We start from the raw sequence: 20326 nt of genomic DNA, 5'->3' as shown, positions 1-20326 counted from the left end.
TCCTGTTGAAATGCATATGACATTCCTTTTTCAAAACATACATGATGTGAAACATTCAGTTGTGCGTAAGTTCACTTGTATGTGATGAATTTCTTATGTGAAATGTGTAAGATTGCTTTGTGGGTTATATGTGTTTCATGTTAGGGCAGTTCCGATCGTGACCACTTAAGGCGCTCTAGTCACGTGTAACCTCCAAGAAGGCTGGAATGTACTGACCAGGATTCCAACGGACCGTTTGGCCCATGTTGCTTATGACTTTTACAAGAGTTTGCAGACTGCCAGTCTGCAATACCAGCAGGGGGGGGGGGGGGGGGATGAATCTTTCCGATAAAATACTTTGGTGCCATAAACTCGTGGTTCTGGCTGGTGAAAAATAAACATTCACATCCTGGTGACATGGCCTGTGGTTGACTTAAAAAAAGTATAATCTCTTTTGGACTGTCTCTGGCTTAGTAGGAAGGGGGAGAGCGGAGAAATAGCACCCCCACCTTAGGTTGACCTTGCACATACTTCCAAGAGTGAAATGTTAATTTATTTATTTGAAGGGAGCAATACACATTAATCAACGGATGTCTTATGTGTTTTAGGGAAAAGAAGACCCCAAATCCTACTTGAGTAAGAGCTCTCTTACTGCCTGGTACTGATTGTTGGTTCGACTAACTGCCTACTAGCGGAAGGAGATGTGCCCGTAACTACATTTCCCCAAACACAAGGTCACTGAAGGTGTTTTATCCCTGATGGAATACTATTTCACCCTACATCTGACATACCCCAAGTGTGTCGCTACTTTGCTGTCACTCATACAAACAGAGGTCCTACTGGACAACATTCATGAGAGAGAGCTCATCATCTTACAAAGAGATCTCATCATCTTACAAAAAAAAGCATGGCTGAGTGGAAGGCTTTTATTGGCCAGTAGATGCAAAATGGCACCCACTTTTTCCCTGAGGTTGCTATCCACATGCAATGGTGGATAAGTTGGTCAGATGTTCAGTTTGTGAGACCTCTTCAGTTTTAAGTATTTAAGACGAATGTTACGGGCAAAGCAATTGTTTATATGGTTTATATATATTTTTTGTGTATGCTTTGTATATGTTTATTTTAATTTATATATATATATATATATATATATATATATATATATATATATATATATATATATATATATATATATATATATATATATATATATATATATATATGTAGAGTTCTCCCTACAAAAATGCATGCCAGTGGCAATATTTATTGACCTGAAAACGGTGTGTTTTGAATAAATATTGAATGCAAGACTAATTTCTAACTTATTTGCCTTATTTGGAGCTGGTAATGTCATATTGAGAACTTACTGTCGTGTACTTGCCTTATTTGAAGCTGATGTCTTAAATCGAGAACAGTATTACTTACAATTATGACTCAAAACCCCCTTAATGGTATTTTGTTTTCTCAACTTTAAGACAATTGTGTCTCAAAATGCCTCTTTCTCATCTTACTTCAAATAGATGACTTTCTTAAATCTAGAACAATTACTAAAATAAGTGAAATACACTTGAAATGATAAGAATGGTACCAAAGGTCATGCTGGCTTTCAGGAGAAAAATACTATATTCAAGCATCACAGCCTTATTATGTGATGGAAATATCTGTCTACCCAAGTAAAATATAACTATTAATTGAATTATTAAAGCTTATTTTAAGACATGTAAGTCCTATGAGCCTTAGGAATTATTGCTTATTTCAAGAAAGACCATTTTCACTTGTTCCTTTGGCAGATTTTATTTATTTTTCTCAATTCAAGCAAAAAATATCCATCCATCCATCCATCCATTTTCTTAACCGCTTTTCCTCACATGGGTCGCTGGAGCCTATCCCAGCTGGCTTCGGGCAGTAGGCGGGTTACACCCTGAACTGATTGCCAGCCAATCGCAGGGCACACCAAGACGAACAACCATAGTCACAATCACACCTATGGACAATTTGGAGTGTTCAATTAACCTGCTATGCATGTCTTTGGAATGTGGGAAGAAACCGGAGTACTCGGAGAAAACCCACGCAAGCACGGGAGAACATGCAAACTTCACCCAGGAAGGCCAAAGCCCGGACTCGATCTCACGTCCTCTGCACTGGGAGGCGGACGTGCTAACCAGTCAGTCACCGTGCCGTGCAAAAATATCTTATTTTATTTTATTTATTTTTACTAATTTTTAGATCCACATTTTTTCCAGTGTATTTTGAACCATTCGATGGTTTTATTCATAGCCTTGCTTCTTTTATATAGCGCTTTTCCACCAGATTGTGATCTTGAATTAGATTTTGTTGTGTAGGCTTTGCTGCTTGTGGATGTAAAGTGCCCACTTTTGTGCCTGACAAACGGATGACAAGCGGATTTAGGACTCAGGTGCAGAGAGAAGCACCCGGCGTGGAGGCTGTCATACTTCAGAAACTGCATTTCTTTGGCCTAGTGCCACAAAAATCTCACTCATTTCCAAAACCTGGAAATGTATTTAGCGCATGAAGTCCTGCGCGAGTGGGTGACGTCAGGTGGACGTATAATGTTGCGTTCAAGTGCGCCATGAACAATCGTCAACTCTCCCGCACAGTCATAATTTTGAAAGACATGCTTCAGAACTGCAATATGGCACCGTTTAATTTTACGTGAATCGGTGCTTGCAAGTACCAAACCAAATCAGTCCATACCACAAAAAGTACCGTCTTCGATACCCATCCCTAGTGTGAAGGGGTGAGTGGGCACAACCGGACAGTAGAATTTTGTAACGGCCGAGTCCAACGACTGGAACCAGTTAGACGTAGGTTTGAATGGAATCATTGAGAAAAAATAATTTATTTTGGGTAAAACTTTCATTTTAATGGTGGCTATTTGTCCTATTAGAGAAATGGGAAGATTATTCCAGCGCTCCAAGTCACTATAAATGCTATCCAGAAGTGGAGTGAAGTTTAAATGAATTAAATCAGTTAATTTAGGTGAGATTTTTATGCCTAAGTATTTAAAATTACCTATAGAAAATTAGTAGTGTGGGTCCTGGCTTGCAGGGTTCAATGAATTTTCTGTAATAGGTAGTAGTATTGATTTTGTCCAGTTAATAGAATAATCTGATAAATGTGCGAATTTAGTTATTAAGTTAAATACTTCAACGAGCAAGATAGCAGGTTTTTCTAAATAAAGTAAAATATCATCGGCATAAAGATTAATTTTGTGTTCTGTTACCCCGGAGTGAATTCCTTGAATCCTTCTTTCCTAGCTAATGCAAGTGGCTCAATAAATATTGTAAATAATAAAGGGGACAATGGGCATCCCTGTCTACTCTGAGATGTAATCCCATTAGTAGTAACTGTAGCTTTAGGAGAATCATATAATACTGACACCCAGTGAATAAATGACTTCCCAAAGCCAAATTTATTTAAAACAGCAAAGAGGAAGGACCAGTTAATTTTGTCAAAGGCTTTTTCTGCATCCAACGATATAATAAGTGCCTTCTTATCATGTCGCTGTGACATGCTAATAAGGTTAAAGAGCCTCCTATTATTATTAGTAGAGTGACGACCTTTAATAAAGCCTGTTTGGTCGCTTTGAATGATTGTCGAGTTTACTGTTTCTAGTCTAGATGAGAAAGCCTTAGCAATAATTTTAATATCAGTGTTAATTAGTGAAATCGGACAGTAACTTGATGGAAGGGTGGGGTCTTTTTCTGGCTTTAATAAAAGTTGAATTGCTGCTGTGTTCTTGTGTGGACAAACGTAACCATTAGTTTTAATTTCTGTTACTACTCTTAAGAATAATGGAGCAAACATTAACCAAAAGTGCTTAAAAAATATAGCCGGATAACCATCCGGGCCAGGTGCTCTGCCATTAGGCATACTATCTAGGGCACTGTACAGCTTGTTTATAGTGAGTGGCACATCTAATATATCTTTATATTCAGTAGATAACTGAGGTATATTTAAGCTACTGAGGAATGCCTCAATATGCTCAGGGTTAGGCTTGTTAGTTTCTGAGTATAGGTTGTGATATTAGTTATAAAAAATGTGATTAATTTCTTCTGGTGATTGTAAGCATTCACCACCATTCGAAAAAGTCTGCCTACTCTCTTCTTATAATTTTGTCAAACTCTGCGTCATTTAGCAGTGAGATGTTAAAACGCCATGTCGGGGGTGGTTTAAAGGTATAATCAACTTGTAGGGTAAGGGAAACTGGTGCATGGTCCCTAATAATAATAGGATGTATTTTTGTACCAATTTTATCAGCAATAGAATTATTTGTAAGAAAAAATTCAATTCTTGAAAAAGACCGGTGCACCGCGGAAAAGAAGGTAAATTCCTTATTAGTCGGGTTTTTTAAGTCTCCAGCTGTCGACGAGGCCAAAATCATCCATATATTCCATCTATTACTTTAGTAGATTGTAATCACCTTATACATGTTGTATTATTAGAACAATCTATTAATGGATTTAAAGTTAAAGTCTCCTCCAAAAGTAATAGTAAAGTTTGCTGCTAAATCAAACAGCTGAGAGAAAAAAATTATGGGAAAATTAGAACAGCCAGGGAGTGGAGTTGGGGTTCCGGAATAGTTGGCCATCGATGTATAGCTTAACAACGACCATCGTAGTCCGTTTACCCTCCTGTCTATTTTGTCTCAATATGGGAAACAGTACCTTTCACCGCTCATTAATCTCTCTCGGGAATTGGTCATTCATCCCGAAAGAGGTCCCTTTAAACTAATTCTTTCTGTTTAAAATACTCAAACTTAGCGATAATAGGACGGGGTTTGTTGCCCCTACGGGCTCCAAGCCGATGTACATGGTGAAAAGAGATATTATTTACCGTCTCCTGAAGAATTTTTAACGATGTCATAATTTTTTATCTCTGCCTTTGGATTGTCAGAGGTGTTCTCGGATATGCCTCAGAATATTAAATTATCCCGCATGCTTCGGGATTGGACATCCAGAACCGTTTCTTTTAGCGTTTTATTCTCCTTTTTAATCATCTCCAACTCGGCTGAAACAGCCCCAAGTGAAGAGCGTAACTTGGCATTATCTCGTTGGAGGTTACTTACCTGTTGGCCGACGAATTCCAAGAATTTATTTTCAATCACACTTTCAATTGGCACACCATCAATATTTATTTGTAATCCAGGATCCATTTTTCAATTACCAAAAAGCATCACTTTAATTTTGCTTATATTTAAGCATCATTTATTTATGTCCATCCATTTTTTCAATGAGCATAGTTTGTGATTTATTGTAGTTATATTATACTATAAAAAACATTGGTATCACAAGCAAAAAGAATACATTTTAGCACTTGGGATGGATTAAATATATCATTAATATACAAATTGTTAAGTGCCGTGAGGTAAAAACAAGGACAGGTCCCAAGATGCAGAGAGACAGGAGAACACAGTTTATTTGTCGTCAAAAAATATCAACAGAAAATCACCTCACTCAGGGGCAAAACACTACAACACAAAGTAGCAACAGAAAACACCTTACTCAGGGAAAAAATAACTAGAACACCAAAGTCACCTTACTTTTGACCAGGGGGAGACTGGTAAAAAGTAGAACAACAACAACTGGAGTACCAGAACTTCTTCATAGCGCGTAATAGGAGGAGGCAAGCACCAACGTGGCAAGAAACTAGCAAGTGTAGCACAGGAACAAAGGGAGAGGCTGGTTAAGTAGGCAGTTTGGCTAATCAACTGATGAGCCTCAGGTGTGTGAGCATGCCTCTACTTGCTGTGTTGGTGCCGCCTCCTGCCACACTCCGGAACTGCAGAGGGAGAAACAGAACCATGACACAAATTAAAGAGTTTTGGCCTCAGCACAGAGCCCTGGGGGACCCCACAAAAAATATTAAGTTTATTTGATGTCAGTTGATATTTAAATGTAACCGCAAGGGGGCACACGCCAGTGTCCTCTTGTGCCGGTCCCAAGCCCGGATAAATACAGAGGGTTGTGTCAGGAAGGGCATCCGACGTAAAATTTTTGGCCAAATCAAACATGCGAATCAAATATATGACTTCCATACCTGATCGGTCGAGGCCCGGGTTAACAACGACCGCCATCGGTGCCGGTGGAAACTGGACTACTGTTGGTCGAAGAAGGAGAGGAGGAAGGTGTGTTCGTAGGAGGAAAGAGAAGAGGAACACCAAGAGTCTAGGACTGAGAGTAGGGACTTTGAATGTTGGAACTATGACAAGAAAAGGTAGAGAGATCGTTGACATGATGCAGAGGAGGAAAGTGGACATAATGTGTGTTCAGGAGACCAGGGAGTAAAGCTAGAAGTTTAGGAGCAGGGTTGAAATTATTATATCATGTGTTGATAGGAAGAGAAATGGAGTAGGAGTTATCATGAAGGAGGAGTTTGTTAGGACCGTCCTGAAGGTAAAAAAGAGTGTCAGATAGAGTGATGAGCCTGAAGCTAGGAATCAAAGGTGTGATGATCAATGTTGTTAGTGGGTATGCACCACAGGTAGGATGTGAGCTGGAGGAGAAGGAAAACTTTTGGTTTGACCTTGATGAAATGATGCAGAGCATCCCTAGAAGTGAGAGAGTTGTCATTGGTGCAGACTTCAGTGGACATGTTGGTGCAGGAAACAGAGGTGATGAGGAGGCGATGGGCAAGTTCGGTATCCAGGACAGGAACGCAAAAGGACAGATGGTGGTTGACTTTGCAAAAAGAATGGAAATGGCTGTCGTGAATACTTCCTTCCAGAAGCGGCAGGAACATAGGGTGACCTACAAGAGTGGAGGTAGGAGTACACAGGTCGACTACATATAGTGTAGACGGTGTAATCTGAAGGAGATCAGCGATTGCAAAGTAGAGAGTGTAGCCAAAAAGCATTGGATGGTAGTGTGTAGGATGACTCTAGTGGTGAGGAAGACAAAGAGGGCAAAGGCAGAGCAGAGGACGAAATGGTGGAGGCTGAAAAAGGAAGAGTGTTGGATGACTTTCAGGAAGGAGTTAAGACAGGCTCTGGATGGTCAGGAGGTGCTTCCAAATGACTGGACAACTACAGCAAATGTGATCAGGGAGACAGGTAGGACAGTCCTTGGTGTGTCATCTGGAAGGATAAGAAGACTTGGTGGTGGAATGAGGAGGTGCGGAAGTGGATCCAGAGAAAGATGTTAGCTAAGAAGAAGTGGGACACAGAGGACTGAAGAAAGTAGACAGAAGTACAGGGAAATGCAGCGCAGGGTGCAAGTAGAAGTGGCAAAGGCCAAACAAGGGGCTTACGATGACTTGTATGCTAGGTTGGATAGTAAGGAGGGAGAGACTGATCTATACAGGTTGTCAAGGCAAAGATGTGCAGGATGTGCAACAGGTTAGGGTAATAAAGGATAGGGATGAAAGTGTGTTGACAGATGCCAGTAGTGTGATGGGAAGGTGGGAATAGTACTTTGAAAAGTTGATGAATGAGGAAAATGAGAGAGAATGAAGAGTAGAAGAGGTGACAGGAAGTAGCAAAGATTAGTAAGGATGAAGTGAGAAGGGCATTGAAGAGGATGAAGTGTGGAAAGACACTTGTGGAGGTATGGAAGTGTCTAGGATAGGTAGCAGTAGAATTTCTGACTGGATTGTTCAACAGGATATTAGATAGTGAGAAGATGCCTGAGGAATGGAGAAGTGTGCTGGTGCTCATTTTTAAAAACAAGGGAGACGAGCAGAGTTGTGGCAACTACAGAGGAATAAAGCTAATGAGCCACACAATGAAGCTATGGGAAAGAGTAGTTGAAACTAGACTGAGGGCAGAGGTAAACATTTGTGAGCAGCAGTATGGTTTCATGTAAAAAAAAGAAAGAAAAAAAAAAAGAGTACCACAGATGTAGTATTTGGATGTTGATAGAAAAGTACAGAGAAGATCAGAAGGAGCTGCATTGTGTCTTTGTAGATCTGGAGAACGCTTACGACAGGGTGCCCAGAGAGGAACTGTGGTTTTGTATGAGGAAGTCTGGAGTAACAGAGAAGTATGTTCAAGTGGTGCAGGACATGTATGAGGACTGTAAGACAGTGGTGAGGGCGTGCTGTAGGTGTGACGCAGGAGTTCAAAGTGGATTGACTACATCAGGGATCAGCTCTGAGCCCCTTCTTGTTTGCTATGGTAATGGACAGGATGACAGATGAGGTTAGACAGGAATCTCCATGGACTATGATGTTTGCAGATGACATTGTGATCTGTAGTGAGAGCATGGAACAGGTGGCGGATAAGGTCATGGAGGTTTGCCCTGGAAAGGAGGGGAATGAAGGTTAGCCGTAGCAAGACATACTATCTGTGTGTGAATGGGAGGGACCCAAGTGGAAGAGTGAGGTTTAAGGGAGAAGAGATCAAGAAGGTGGAGGAGTTTAAGTATTTAGGGTCAACAGTCCAGAGCAATGGAGAATGTGGAAAATAAGTGTTGAAGCGTGTGCAGGCAGGCTGGAACGGGTGGATGTGTGATAGAAGAGTTTCAGCTAAAATGAAAGGAAAGGTTTATAAACTGTGGTGAGACCAGCGATGTTGTTGTATCTGGAGACAGTGCCACTGAGGAAAAGACAGGAGGCAGAGCTGGAGGTGGCAGAGATGAAGATGCTGAGGTTCTCTTTGGGAGTGACCAGGATGGATAGAATCAGGAATGAGTACATCAGAGGGACAGCACATATTAAAGGCTTTGGACATAAAGTCAGAGAGGCCAGACTGAGATGGTTTGGACAGTCCAGAGGAGAGATAGTCAGTATATTGGCAGAAGGATGCGGAGTTTCCAAATGCCAGGCAGAAGGTCTAGAGGAAGACCAAAAAGGAGGTTTATGGATGTTGTTGAAGAGGACATTAAAGTAGTTGGTGTGAGAGCAGAGGGTGCAGAGGACAGGGTTTGATGGAGGCAACTGATTCACTGTGGCGACCCCTGAAGGGAAAAGTCGAAAGGAAAAGAAGAAGAAGATGTAAGTTGATATTTAACGTTGAATTGTGCGAATACTGTAAGTAATGTGGAATCAGACCATATATTCCCAGGAAGGCATTATGCGGGAGATGTTTCTCGGCAAAAAAGTGAGGAAAATAAAATGCTTCCAGCTTTCCCACGATAAAGGTTAGACACAACATATGTAAAAATGCTGTTTAGCATTCCCACAATAATTAATTGAATTGATTTACACCACACATTATTAAAAACGTCTTCTTAAAGGAATGAAATAGTTCAAACAAAAACAACAATATTTAATGTCATATATATGGCTTCACTTATCATCCAATGATTCAATTATAAATGGCTGAATCAATCATCAGCTTCTTCTAAGGCTTCCAGATGTATTATTTTCTTGAGGTCCATAACATAATTTCATTCTGTATTCTTCACTGGCTATGTTAACTAAGGTTATGGAGAGGCAGGTTGTTCAGCGTACCCGGGAGGCCTTTGTGAGTGGAAGATCTCGTCCTCTTGAGTTCCGGCTGCAGCAGCTTCAGGCCCTGCAAAGGATGATAACTGAAAGGGAGGTTGAAATTACCACAGCTCTCAAACAGGATATCAGCAGGGTGAGTGTAGTTGCAAGACACACTGTCTATCTCTGTCCATGTTTTTCTGGTTCTGTAATGCTGTATGCATTGTGTTGAATGTCCTACAGAGCCGGTATGATTCCTCGCTTTTGGAGTTGATTGGGATAGATAATGAGATTAACCTGGCTCTGAAAAAACTGAGAGAGTGGGCAGCCCCTCGGCTGGTGGAGAAAAACCTCTTCACAATGTCAGATGAGGCTTACATCAAGCCAGAACCCCTGGGAGTGGTGCTCATAATTGGAGCCTGGAATTACCCGTGGGCCGTAACGTTGATGCCTCTTGTAGGTGCTATTGCTGCAGGTACACAGCTGTCACATGCACACTGCACACTGGGAAGTATTGATTTCACCCAACACAAAAATGTAATCAAAAATATTTCTACGCTCGCATACTGTGTATGTTATGTACTTGTTCCTTTGTTTTTTGTACGTATTGTGTTATGTAATCGTGTTATGTAATAACATTTGGAAATAAAATAATAATAATAATGATAACAACACATGACTATAGGTAATTTAAGCAATTGTTTTATTTCAAAAGTGTGTCAAATTGGTAGCCTTTTGCTCTAATCAGTAGCCAAGCAGTAGCTCTCAGCTTCGTAAAGGTTGCTTTATACTAACCAAACATGCTAAAACAGAGAGGTGTCCATGAATGAAATGCAAGCAATTGTGAAGCAGAGAGGACATTTAGCTCTGTTTATCTTTCCAGCTATCCAATCACATACTTCCATTTATCTGCTCTTCATCCCCTTGCAATAGCATCCTATTAACTACCTACTATGTCATTACCCTGCAGGCAATGGAGCTGTGGTAAAACCATCAGAGATTAGTGCATTCTCATCTCTTCTCCTCGAAACACTGCTGCCTCTCTATCTGGATAAGGTATGAACACTACCTGATATTTTTATTTTTCCCATGAATGTACACAGAGGAGACAAACATGATTACAGCATGTTCTCCATTTAATACATACAGTGCAGGTAATAATAATAATAGTAAAACGTTGTACTTATAGGTGCCTTTCTGGACACCTTACAACATCAATACCAGAAACAATAACAAGGAAACAATGCAAGCAATGCAACAAATAAATATGAATGATAAGAAGTCAAACGGCTGTGGCTTGATCCAATTCTGTTTAGAATGTTACCAAAGGGGGGCCTGAAGGCTCAGTCCTGGCACCTATTCTATTTTCAATTAATATTAGGTTTTAGGTGAACTAATGAATACACACTCACACGCACGCACATCCTCACTTACTCAGGCGTTTGAGTTTTTAAAAGCTGCTCAATATTGTTCATTCGGTAATCTTACCGATTCAACATGTCATCATCATTGCGCTCTCTCTCTTTTTTTTTTTTTGCGTGAGTGTGTGTGTGTGTGTGTGGGGGGGGGTGCGTGTGTGTGTGTGCGTGTGAGTTTGTGCTCATTAATTCACCTGAAACCTATTAAAAATCCTATACCCTTCACCTAAACCGAATACGTCGTGAAGTTGTCAGGAGACCCAAGGAGTGATCAAAGAAAAGAGAGAAAAGTGAAATCTAGCGCCGACCAGACACCACCAACTACACACAGGGTTACAAATCAGAATCTTTCACCAACCCCAGAAGCATACAAATTCCGACAAATTAGAGAGACCACAAGAGACCAAAGGAAAGATTAAAGAAAGGAAGGAAGGATAGATAAAGCAGAGTGAGATCCACAGACATCAGCCTCCACCGATTCAGCGACCAGAGGAAGAAGCAGATTGTGTTTGAATTTCGGTAGATGCTGGTGTGGTGGATCTGGCATCCATGAAAAACCTCCACCAAAGAGGGGAGTCATTGTACCCGGCCAGGAGAGGGCAAGCACAGCCCGCACAGGTCCCCCCAGGCCTCGGCAGCGCCAGGGCACAACCCTCGGGCCCAGCGGGGGCCACCGGCTGCAGAGCAAACCCAGGAGCGCCCTCAACACGGCCCGCGCCCCCAGCCCAGCGCAGCAGAACGAGGCACGGCAGGCCCACTAGGCACCCCACCAGCCCACAGCCCTGTTTCCCCCACCCACACCCGCCACAACTCCAGCCCCCGCCGCCCCCCGGCCCCCAAACCCCCAGACACCCTCCCACCCCCAGCACCCGACAACCAGCCACCCATACCACCGACCGCCAACCCCCAAACCCCACCCTTGCCAGCCCCCCAAACCCCGACCCCCAAATCCCGGGGACCCCCCATACCCAGGAATCGGTGCCGTAGAGGGAGGCACCCGCGCCCACCCCACCTCCAACCGCGTGATGGGACGGAAGGGGGGAAGGAAGCACCGAGAGACAGGAGGCGCCCCCGAACCCAGGCCCGGCGGGGAAAGGTCCCGGTCGTCACGCCAGCGTGCCTTGTGAAAACTAACCCTGACTGGCGAACTCTACCCCTATACTGTGAATGTGACCCCACCCAGAGTATATACAAGTGTTTGCGTGTGGTTGGGAGCAAGTGAGATGGAGCAGAGGTAAATTATATCCCCCTGCTCTGATCCACCTGCTTCCCAGAGATGTGTTGGTGAGTGTATGTGGTGCATTAAAAAAAAATAGGGCCGCATGGGGGCAAGGCGGGGGAACAGATGGGGGACCACAGCACTGCTTAGTACTGCGGTCTACCCCAACCTATGGCTCCCCATCCCGACTCACCCGCCCCTCTTAGTTGTGGAGTGCATTATAATTGGAGGGGAGTTGCAGGGTGAAGACGGTGTCTTTACCCTACCCCACCCCCCAAGGAGTGTGTTATGTGCCCTATATGTCTATTTACAAAGTGTATTGTGCAAAACTAGTGCAGTGAGTTAAGAGGAGTGACCAGTGGGGCCTCTCCCAACCTAGCGGGGGCAGGAGGCGCACCCCCCCCCCCCATCCCCCAATGGGACCCCGGCGGGTAGATGGAGACAGCACGGCGGGGCGATAGGAATCGCCTCCCAGATACCCCCTAGTTGTGGGGTGTTTTACATGAAGGCAATACACACCTTGCTTCACTAACCTGACGTGTGCCATAACCATAAAAATATGGGGGAAAAAAGAAACTTTGCCATAAATAATTTCTGGCGTTTTTGTCAAAATAATATTTCTAATAAATGTTATCAAAAAAATACCTCAATCTGCATTTAACTGTTAGCCAAGCCAAGTTATCATGCATTATCACATTTGTTCGGTATGGGCAACCCAACACAATTCTTGCTGCTCTATTTTGAGCAACCTGTAACTTATTTAAATTACTTTCACTCCTGTTTGACCACACAACTGATGCATAATCCAAATATGAAAGTACCAAAGATTGAACTAGCTTGGCCCACCACTGAGGAATACATTTTTTATAATATTTAAAAATGCCCATAGTTCTTCCCATTTTCCGAAGTACAGAGTTAACTTGACTGGACCACGATAAATTAGCATCAACTACTACACCTAATAAATTAGCTTCTTTCACTTGTTCAATTACGCCATTTTCCTGAATTAAGTGAAACATAGGTTTCATTTTTAAACAATATTTTGAACCAACAACCATACATTTTGTTTTACCAGTATTGATAAACAATTTGTTTTATCCAGTGTGTGACTGAAACTAATTATTAATTTAAAATATTGAGTTGACCTATTGTTTGTTCAGCAGCATACAATGTAATATCATCTGCATATATCCCCATGGTGGCATGCTTCAACACTAATGGAAAATTATTAATAAAAACAGAAAACCAAAGGGGTCCCAAGCAACTTCCCTGGGGCACTCCACAATCCATCTGTTCAAGTTCAGAATAACTCCCAATAAAATAAACCTTATAGTCTCTAATATTGAGATAACTTTCTAACTACTTTAACGCAGATAACTCAAATCCATAACAATTTAACTTATTAAAAAAAAAATATTATTATTATATTGTGCCAACCAACTTTTTACTATCTATCTCCTCTAACCAATAACCGGTAATCTGAGTAAGTGTAGTAGTTGTGGAGTGACCCATTTTATATGCATGTTGATGAATTGAATTTAATCCATTCTCAGAAAAATTGACTTAAAGCAGGTAAGAAACTTATTGGTCTATTACGTGCCCAGAAAATGGTTCTTTATTGTTTTTAATCAACGGAAGAATTTTTGCTATTTTCCACTGTGATGGAAAAATATTCCTTTTTAAACTAATGTTAATTATGTGAGAGAAAGCTAAAGAAATACAATATGCCACTAACTTCAACAATTTAATTTCAATATTATCTACACCACAGGGCTTATCTTTGCTTGACTGAAATATATATTTTTAACATAATCTTCTGTTATTTCAAAAAAATGTATAACACAGTTTTTAGTCTATATAATTTCATTTATTTTTAACCTATATGAAATATTTTCATCTTGCCTCAGTACCATGGCATTTAGGAGTTTCTGATTATAATTTCTTTTTTTAACTATTTCACTGGTTAGCACGTCCGCCTCCCAGTGCAGAGGACGTGAGATCAAGTCCGGGCTTCGGAATTCCTGGGTGGAGTTTGCATGTTCTCCCCGTGCTTGCGTGGGTTTTCTCCAGATACTCCGGTTTCCTCCCACATTCCAAAGACATGCATGGCAGGTTAATTGAACACTCCAAATTGTACATAGGTGTGATTGTGATAGTGGATGGTTGTTTGTCTCTGTGTGCCCTGCGATTGGCTGGCAGCCGGTTCAGGGTGCCCGAAGTCGACTGGGATAGGGGCTCCAGCGCCCCCCGCGTCCCTTGTGAGGACAAGCGGTTAAAAAAAAGGATGGATGGAAAACTGTTTCAGGAGAATAAAATAAAATAAAAAATCACTAAAATAAACGGTTTTGGATGTCCAATCCTGTAGCATGCGGGGGAATTTAATGTTCTGAGGCATATCCGATAACACCTCTGACAATCAAGAGGCAGAGATAAATAAAATTAATTATTACGACAATTTCTCAGGAGACGGTAAATAATGTCTCTTTTCACCGTGTACATCAGCTTGGAGCCCGTAGGGGCAACAAACCCCGTCCTATTATCGCTAAATTTGAGTATTTTAAACAGAAAGAATTAGTTAAAAGTAAAGGACGGGAGCTTAAAGGGACCTCTTTCGGGATGAATGACCAATATTCGAGAGAGATTCATGAGCGGTGAAAGGTACTGTTTCCCTTAATGAGACAAAATAGGCAGGAGGGTAAACGGACTACGATGGTCGTTGATAAGCTATACATCGATGGCCAACTATTCCGGAACCCCAACGCCACTCCCTGGCTGTTTTAATTGGCATTTGTGGAACTGAACTTTGTTTGATTATTAGATGTATACATATATATGTGGTTATAAAACCTAAAATATGAATACTTATTATGTATAGGCTATATTACAAATATAACATTAATACATAACTATATCTAAAATCCATTTAAACAAAAAAAATCTCGCTAAGGTTACCATTTACTGGTGTATTGTTACATGTTTAATCCCCCGCCAATTTCCTTCACATCCACCTCCCTCTCCGTTTTTTCACTTTTATATTCACTTACATGTCACCTCTCATTTCACACAAATCACATAAACCACCTAACCACTTTGATTCCATTCTATAACATGCCAATATTAACAAGTAGCCTATACAGATATATACACAGGACTGAGTTTATATTGTTTGTATGCATAAATTATTTCTGGTTTCCTGGAATGTGTGTGGGGCTCGCTCACAGGCAGAAAGAATAAACATTTTAGACCATCTCTTAAAATTAAAAGCAGATATTTGTCTCCTACAAGAAACCCACCTACAAAAATCCAAAGAAAAATTATTTGTTGAGAAGAATTTTAGTCAAGTGTATTCTGCCCCTTATAACAGTAGACAAAGAGGAGTCTATATATTCATACATAAGAATTTATTCTTTACTCTAAATAATACAGTAACAGACCCAGAGGGCTGATACATTATTATTCAGGTGACTATATTGAATAAAATATATACATTTGGTAATTTATATGCCCCTAATAATGATGATCCGGCCTTTTTCCATGAATTTTTCTCTCAGCTGTTTGATTTATCAGAAAACTTTACTATTACTATTGGATGAGACTTTAACTTTAAATCCATTAATAGATCGTTCTAATAATACAACATGTATAAGGTGATTACAATCTACTAAAGTAATAGGGGAATATATGGATGGTTTTGGCCTCGTCGACAGCTGGAGACTTAAAAACCCGACTAAGAAGGAATTTACCTTCTTTTCCGCGGTGCACCGGTCTTTTTCAAGAATTTTTTTTTTCTTACAAATAATTCTATTGCTAATAAAATAGGTACAAAAATACATCCTATTATTATTAGGGACCATGCACCAGTCTCCCTTATCCTACAAGTTGATTTTACCTTTAAACCACCCCGACATGGCGTTTTAACATCTCACTGCTAAATGATGCAGAGTTTGACAAAATTATAAGAAGAGAGTGGGCAGACTTTTTGGAAATAAATGACTTTCTAGACTTATCTCCATCTCTTTTCTGGGAAGCTGGGAAAGTGGTAAAATTATATCATATTCATCTTATAAAAACAAACAGGATCAAAAATGAGAAAAGACTTGGAAGATAAAATTAAACAACTGACGGATGAATATGCAATCAACCCAAATAACCAAATATGGACTGACTTACAAAATACAAAAATACAGTTAGACGATATGTTATCCAAAAAGACAGAGTTTATAATACAACAATTGAGATACAACAACTTTGAACATAATAACTAATCAGGTAAATTTCTTGCAAACCAACTTCAACGCAATCGGGACAAATCTCTTATAACGGCTATTAAAGGGACAACTGGTGAATGCACACAATCACCAGAAGAAAATAACCACATTTTTTATAACTATTATCACAACCTATACTCAGAAACTAACAAGCCTAACCCTGATCATATTGAGGCATTCCTCAGTAGCTTAATTATACCTCAGTTATCTACTGAATATAAAGATATGTTAGATGCGCCACTCGCTATAAACAAGCTGTACAGTGCTCTAGATAGTATACCTAATGGCAGAGCACCTGGCCCGGATGGTTATCCGGCTATATTTTTTAAGCACTTTTGGTTAATGCTTGCTCCATTTTTCTTAAGAGTAGTAACAGAAATTTAAACTAATGGTTACATACGTCCACACATGAACACAGCAGCAATTAAACTTTTATTAAAGCCAGAAAAAGACCCCACCCTTCCATCAAGTTACCGTCTGATTTCACTAATTAACACTGATATTAAAATTATCGCTAAGGCCTTCGCTTCTATACTAGAAACAGTAATCTCGACAATCATTCAAAGCGACCAAACAGGCTTTATTAAAGGTCGTCACTCTACTAATAATAATAGGAGGCTCTTTAACCTTATTAGCATGTCACAGCGGCATGATAAAAAGGCAATTATTATATCGTTGGATGCAGAAAAAGCCTTCAACAAAGTTAACTGGTCCTTCCTCTTTGCTGTTTTAAATAAATTTGGCTTTGGGAAGTCACTATGTACGCTGGCGTGACGACCGGGTGGCTGTTGGGTGTTGGCTGGATTGTGGTGGGTGGCTGGGAGGCCGTGGGGGGTGCAGGGGCTGGTGGGCCTGCCGTGCCCCGTTCTGCTGCGTTGGGCTTGGGGGCGTGGGCCGTGTTGGGGTGGGGGGGAGCTTCTGGGTTTTTTCTCCGGCCGGTGGCCCCTGCGGGGCCCGGGGGTTTGTGCTTGCTCTTTTTCTTTTTATAATATGAAGATTTCTTATTTTTGTTTAATTTGGTTACAACATTTCGTAATTTACAATATTTATTCCACCGTGTCATGTCATTCGTCTTAATTACTTCTATTTTAACTGTATCTCTTTGCTTCATATAGTCCTTCAGTTCATGGAGCTGAGACATTTCGCACAGCCCATTTCCTCATAGGGGCATGTTTATCCATCACCTTAATTATCAAATTGTTAAAGACCACTACAGCCTTACATGGATCTTGTTCTTGTGTTACCTCTGACCAATCTATGCTTCTATTTTCTGCTATGAAATTATCCTCTTTAAATTTTGTAAAACTCCTCCTACAAATAAAGTGCTGTCCTCGATTAGGTACCTTTGTTTTCCTTATTACTGCAATCAAATTGTGGTTACTACAACCAACTGGAACAGAAACAGTCTTAGAACATAACTCTTCTACATTAGTAAATATTAAATCAATAAGTGTTGCACTGTATGTACTATCTTACCTTAAATTTACTCTTGTAAATTCATTAACAAGTTGTGACAAATTACAAGTATTAACAAATGACAATTGCTTATTTCTCAATGCACAACTTTCTGTTTTCTAATCAATATTTAGATCTCCTAAAAAAAATTAAGCTCAATTGCGGTGTCACATACTCTGTAAAGCATTTCACATTTTTGGTCAAGGTACATTGTAGTAGCATTTGGTGGTCTATAACAACATCCAACAATAACAGGCTTCACATGGGGTAACTGTAGTTGTAACCAGAGAACTTCAACTCCTGTAATTTGAAGATCTGTTCTTACTTTAACTGGGATATAATTTTGGATATAACAAGCAGCACCTCCACCATGTAAATTCCTTTCTAGTCTATACATATCGTAACCATCTATTTTTAAAACAGAGTTATTGATGGTTAAATCAAGGTGCGTTTCTGATATTGCAAATACTTGTAAATTATAAACTTGTAGTATATCTTGAATATCATTTACTTTATTTCTTAAACTACACACATTCATATGAGCTATTTTTAAACACTCCTTTTGGAGCAACATTTTTAACCATCAATGTCGTGTTCTATTATTAACACTCTTCTACATTGATCCTCAACAACATACAAAAAAGAAAAAAAAACACATCCACACATACATCTACACTCAAACTTTTCAACATTGGAATGAAACAAAATATGAGCTATGCCTGCTCTTGATGAATTCATCCTCTCTAATTAAGTTTGTGGGCCTAATTCTGGTATATTAAATAAACAAACAAAAACGGTATTTCGTAAAATAATAAAGTTGCTGATTTTACCATAAATTAAATCATATTAGTCTCTTCATAATCCGTCCAACTGTCCTTTTTTTCATTTGTCAGTTTTATCCACCATTTTTCCAGACTCAGTCACAGTTTTATAATACATCTCAGCCTCACTACATTCTGTGAATTTTTTAGTCTCACCTTTAAAAGTTAGAATCGGTGTGGCTGGGTGAATAATGTCGTGCCTTACGTCAACACTTTTCAGTTTCGCTCTGATGTCCCAAAAGGTGGCTCGTTTCTTGGCCATCTCCGTAGTCAAGTCCGGAAAGATCCTCAGCTTCATCCCACGGAGATAGAGTGCTCGCTCCTTTTTCGCCAATTTTATGATCTCCTCCTCCGTTGTGAGCTTTCGAAGACGCACAATCATCGCTCCTCCGTTTCCTTTTCCTCTTTATCCAATTTGATGTGCTACTTCCACTTCTGGTTCTGACATCAACTTGTCCACAAATAATTCCTTGAACAGAGAGTCCATGTAGTTAGTCGGATTACCCTTTTCAATGCCATATGGAACGCCAAAAAACACGCAGATTATATTTGCGGCTTTGCATTTCGAGTCGCTCAGCCCTTTCCCTCAGTTCCACATTGGACTTGCGCAGCGACTCGCACATCGATTCCAACTTTGTGATCCGACTGTCCATTGTCGTCAAAGTTTCATCCACTTCGCCAAGCCTCCACGTACAAGCAGAAATGTCATCTGTAATGGCATTGAGTTTTTAAACCACCACGTTGATTTCTTCTCTGATAATAGAGCGTATCAAGTTTGACAGCTCCCTTGTGTTGTCCGCCATGCCGCTCTCGTCCTCCGGTTGAAGCACTCCCACGTCATTGATTTCATCTTGTTTTGAATGCACTCTTGTCTTTTTGGGAGGCATGACACGACCAATAGTCTTTTATGTACTATCAACCAACTTTTTGGTTCACTACAATCACATAAGCTTCACAATTTATTTAAATGCCAGATCTTGGCGTTCTCACCGCATGCTCAGCTGCAGCACATGCGCACGTCCTTCCTAACTGGTGATCGGTTATGTCCTCCATCGTGGACAGGCAGGTGAAGGAGAGAGTGAGGTCTCGGGTGGAAGAAAATCTAAGAGTGCAGCAGGGTATGGCAATATGGAGGAGAATCAAAGATATGGTGGAGTGGGATTTGGTATAGCTTTGTACATCAGAATAATTACTTTTTAATTAGTAATAAAATACTGGATACTTAAGGTTTTTCATTTCTTTTATTTGCAGGATCTCTACCCGGTGGTGATGGGTGGAGTGCCAGAGACACAGGAATTGTTGAAGCAGAGGTTTGATCACATCTTCTACACTGGAAGTAGTGTGGTAGGCAAATTGGTGATGGAGGCTGCAGCGCGATATATCACCCCTGTGACTTTGGAGTTGGGAGGGAAGAGTCCTTGCTACATTGACAAGAATTGTGACATCAGAGTTGCCTGCCGGTAAATTTCGCGTGAATGATAGCAGTTATGCAAAACCAATGCCAATGTAATTAATGTGTTTGGTTGTTGAAGACAGCGCAAATATGGAAGAGGGATTGACATGTATTTTTTTTAAACCTGTCTAAATGTGAGGGGTTTTTTTTGGTACTTTTTTTTTTGCTAGGGCAGTTATAATCATTCCGCACTCTTGTAATTTTGATGTATCATTGCCATATATCTAATGAAGTGAAATGACAGAGCAATTTTTGTTATACTTATGAACGGCTTCAAACTGCTTATGGATTAACATGCATAGGCAGAGTATCTTTGTTTCGTTGGC

The 20326-nt window shown here is 40.5% G+C and overlaps 2 protein-coding genes across 4 annotated transcripts in view; both read left to right on the top strand.

The window, feature by feature from the left end:
* The window catches only part of LOC147170335 (uncharacterized), a 3888-nt gene extending 2799 nt beyond the window's left edge, over positions 1–1089 (top strand). Inside the window, 3 exon segments of the mRNA XM_086080645.1 lie at positions 469–627; positions 630–697; positions 699–1089. Coding sequence (XP_085936771.1) covers positions 469–627; positions 630–697; positions 699–977 — 506 coding nt within the window. The 3' untranslated portion in view covers positions 978–1089.
* Positions 1–20326, top strand: part of LOC147170334 (aldehyde dehydrogenase family 3 member A2-like) — a 45136-nt gene that overhangs the window by 9602 nt on the left and 15208 nt on the right. For all 3 annotated transcript variants that reach the window (XM_086081380.1, XM_086081381.1, XM_086081382.1), the window contains exons 2-5: positions 9362–9520; positions 9610–9841; positions 10337–10422; positions 19799–20007. In XM_086081380.1, the coding sequence (XP_085937506.1) occupies positions 9365–9520; positions 9610–9841; positions 10337–10422; positions 19799–20007 (683 nt within the window). In that variant the 5' untranslated portion in view covers positions 9362–9364. The remainder of the gene's footprint in view (positions 1–9361; positions 9521–9609; positions 9842–10336; positions 10423–19798; positions 20008–20326) is intronic.

Source organism: Leptonotus elevatus, chromosome 7, assembly GCF_054856555.1.
Source record: "Leptonotus elevatus isolate MCC_2025b chromosome 7, RoL_Lele_1.0, whole genome shotgun sequence".
Lineage (NCBI taxonomy): Eukaryota > Metazoa > Chordata > Actinopteri > Syngnathiformes > Syngnathidae > Leptonotus > Leptonotus elevatus.
Note: the sequence above shows the minus strand (reverse complement) of the source record. Positions and strands in the feature narration are given on the sequence as shown.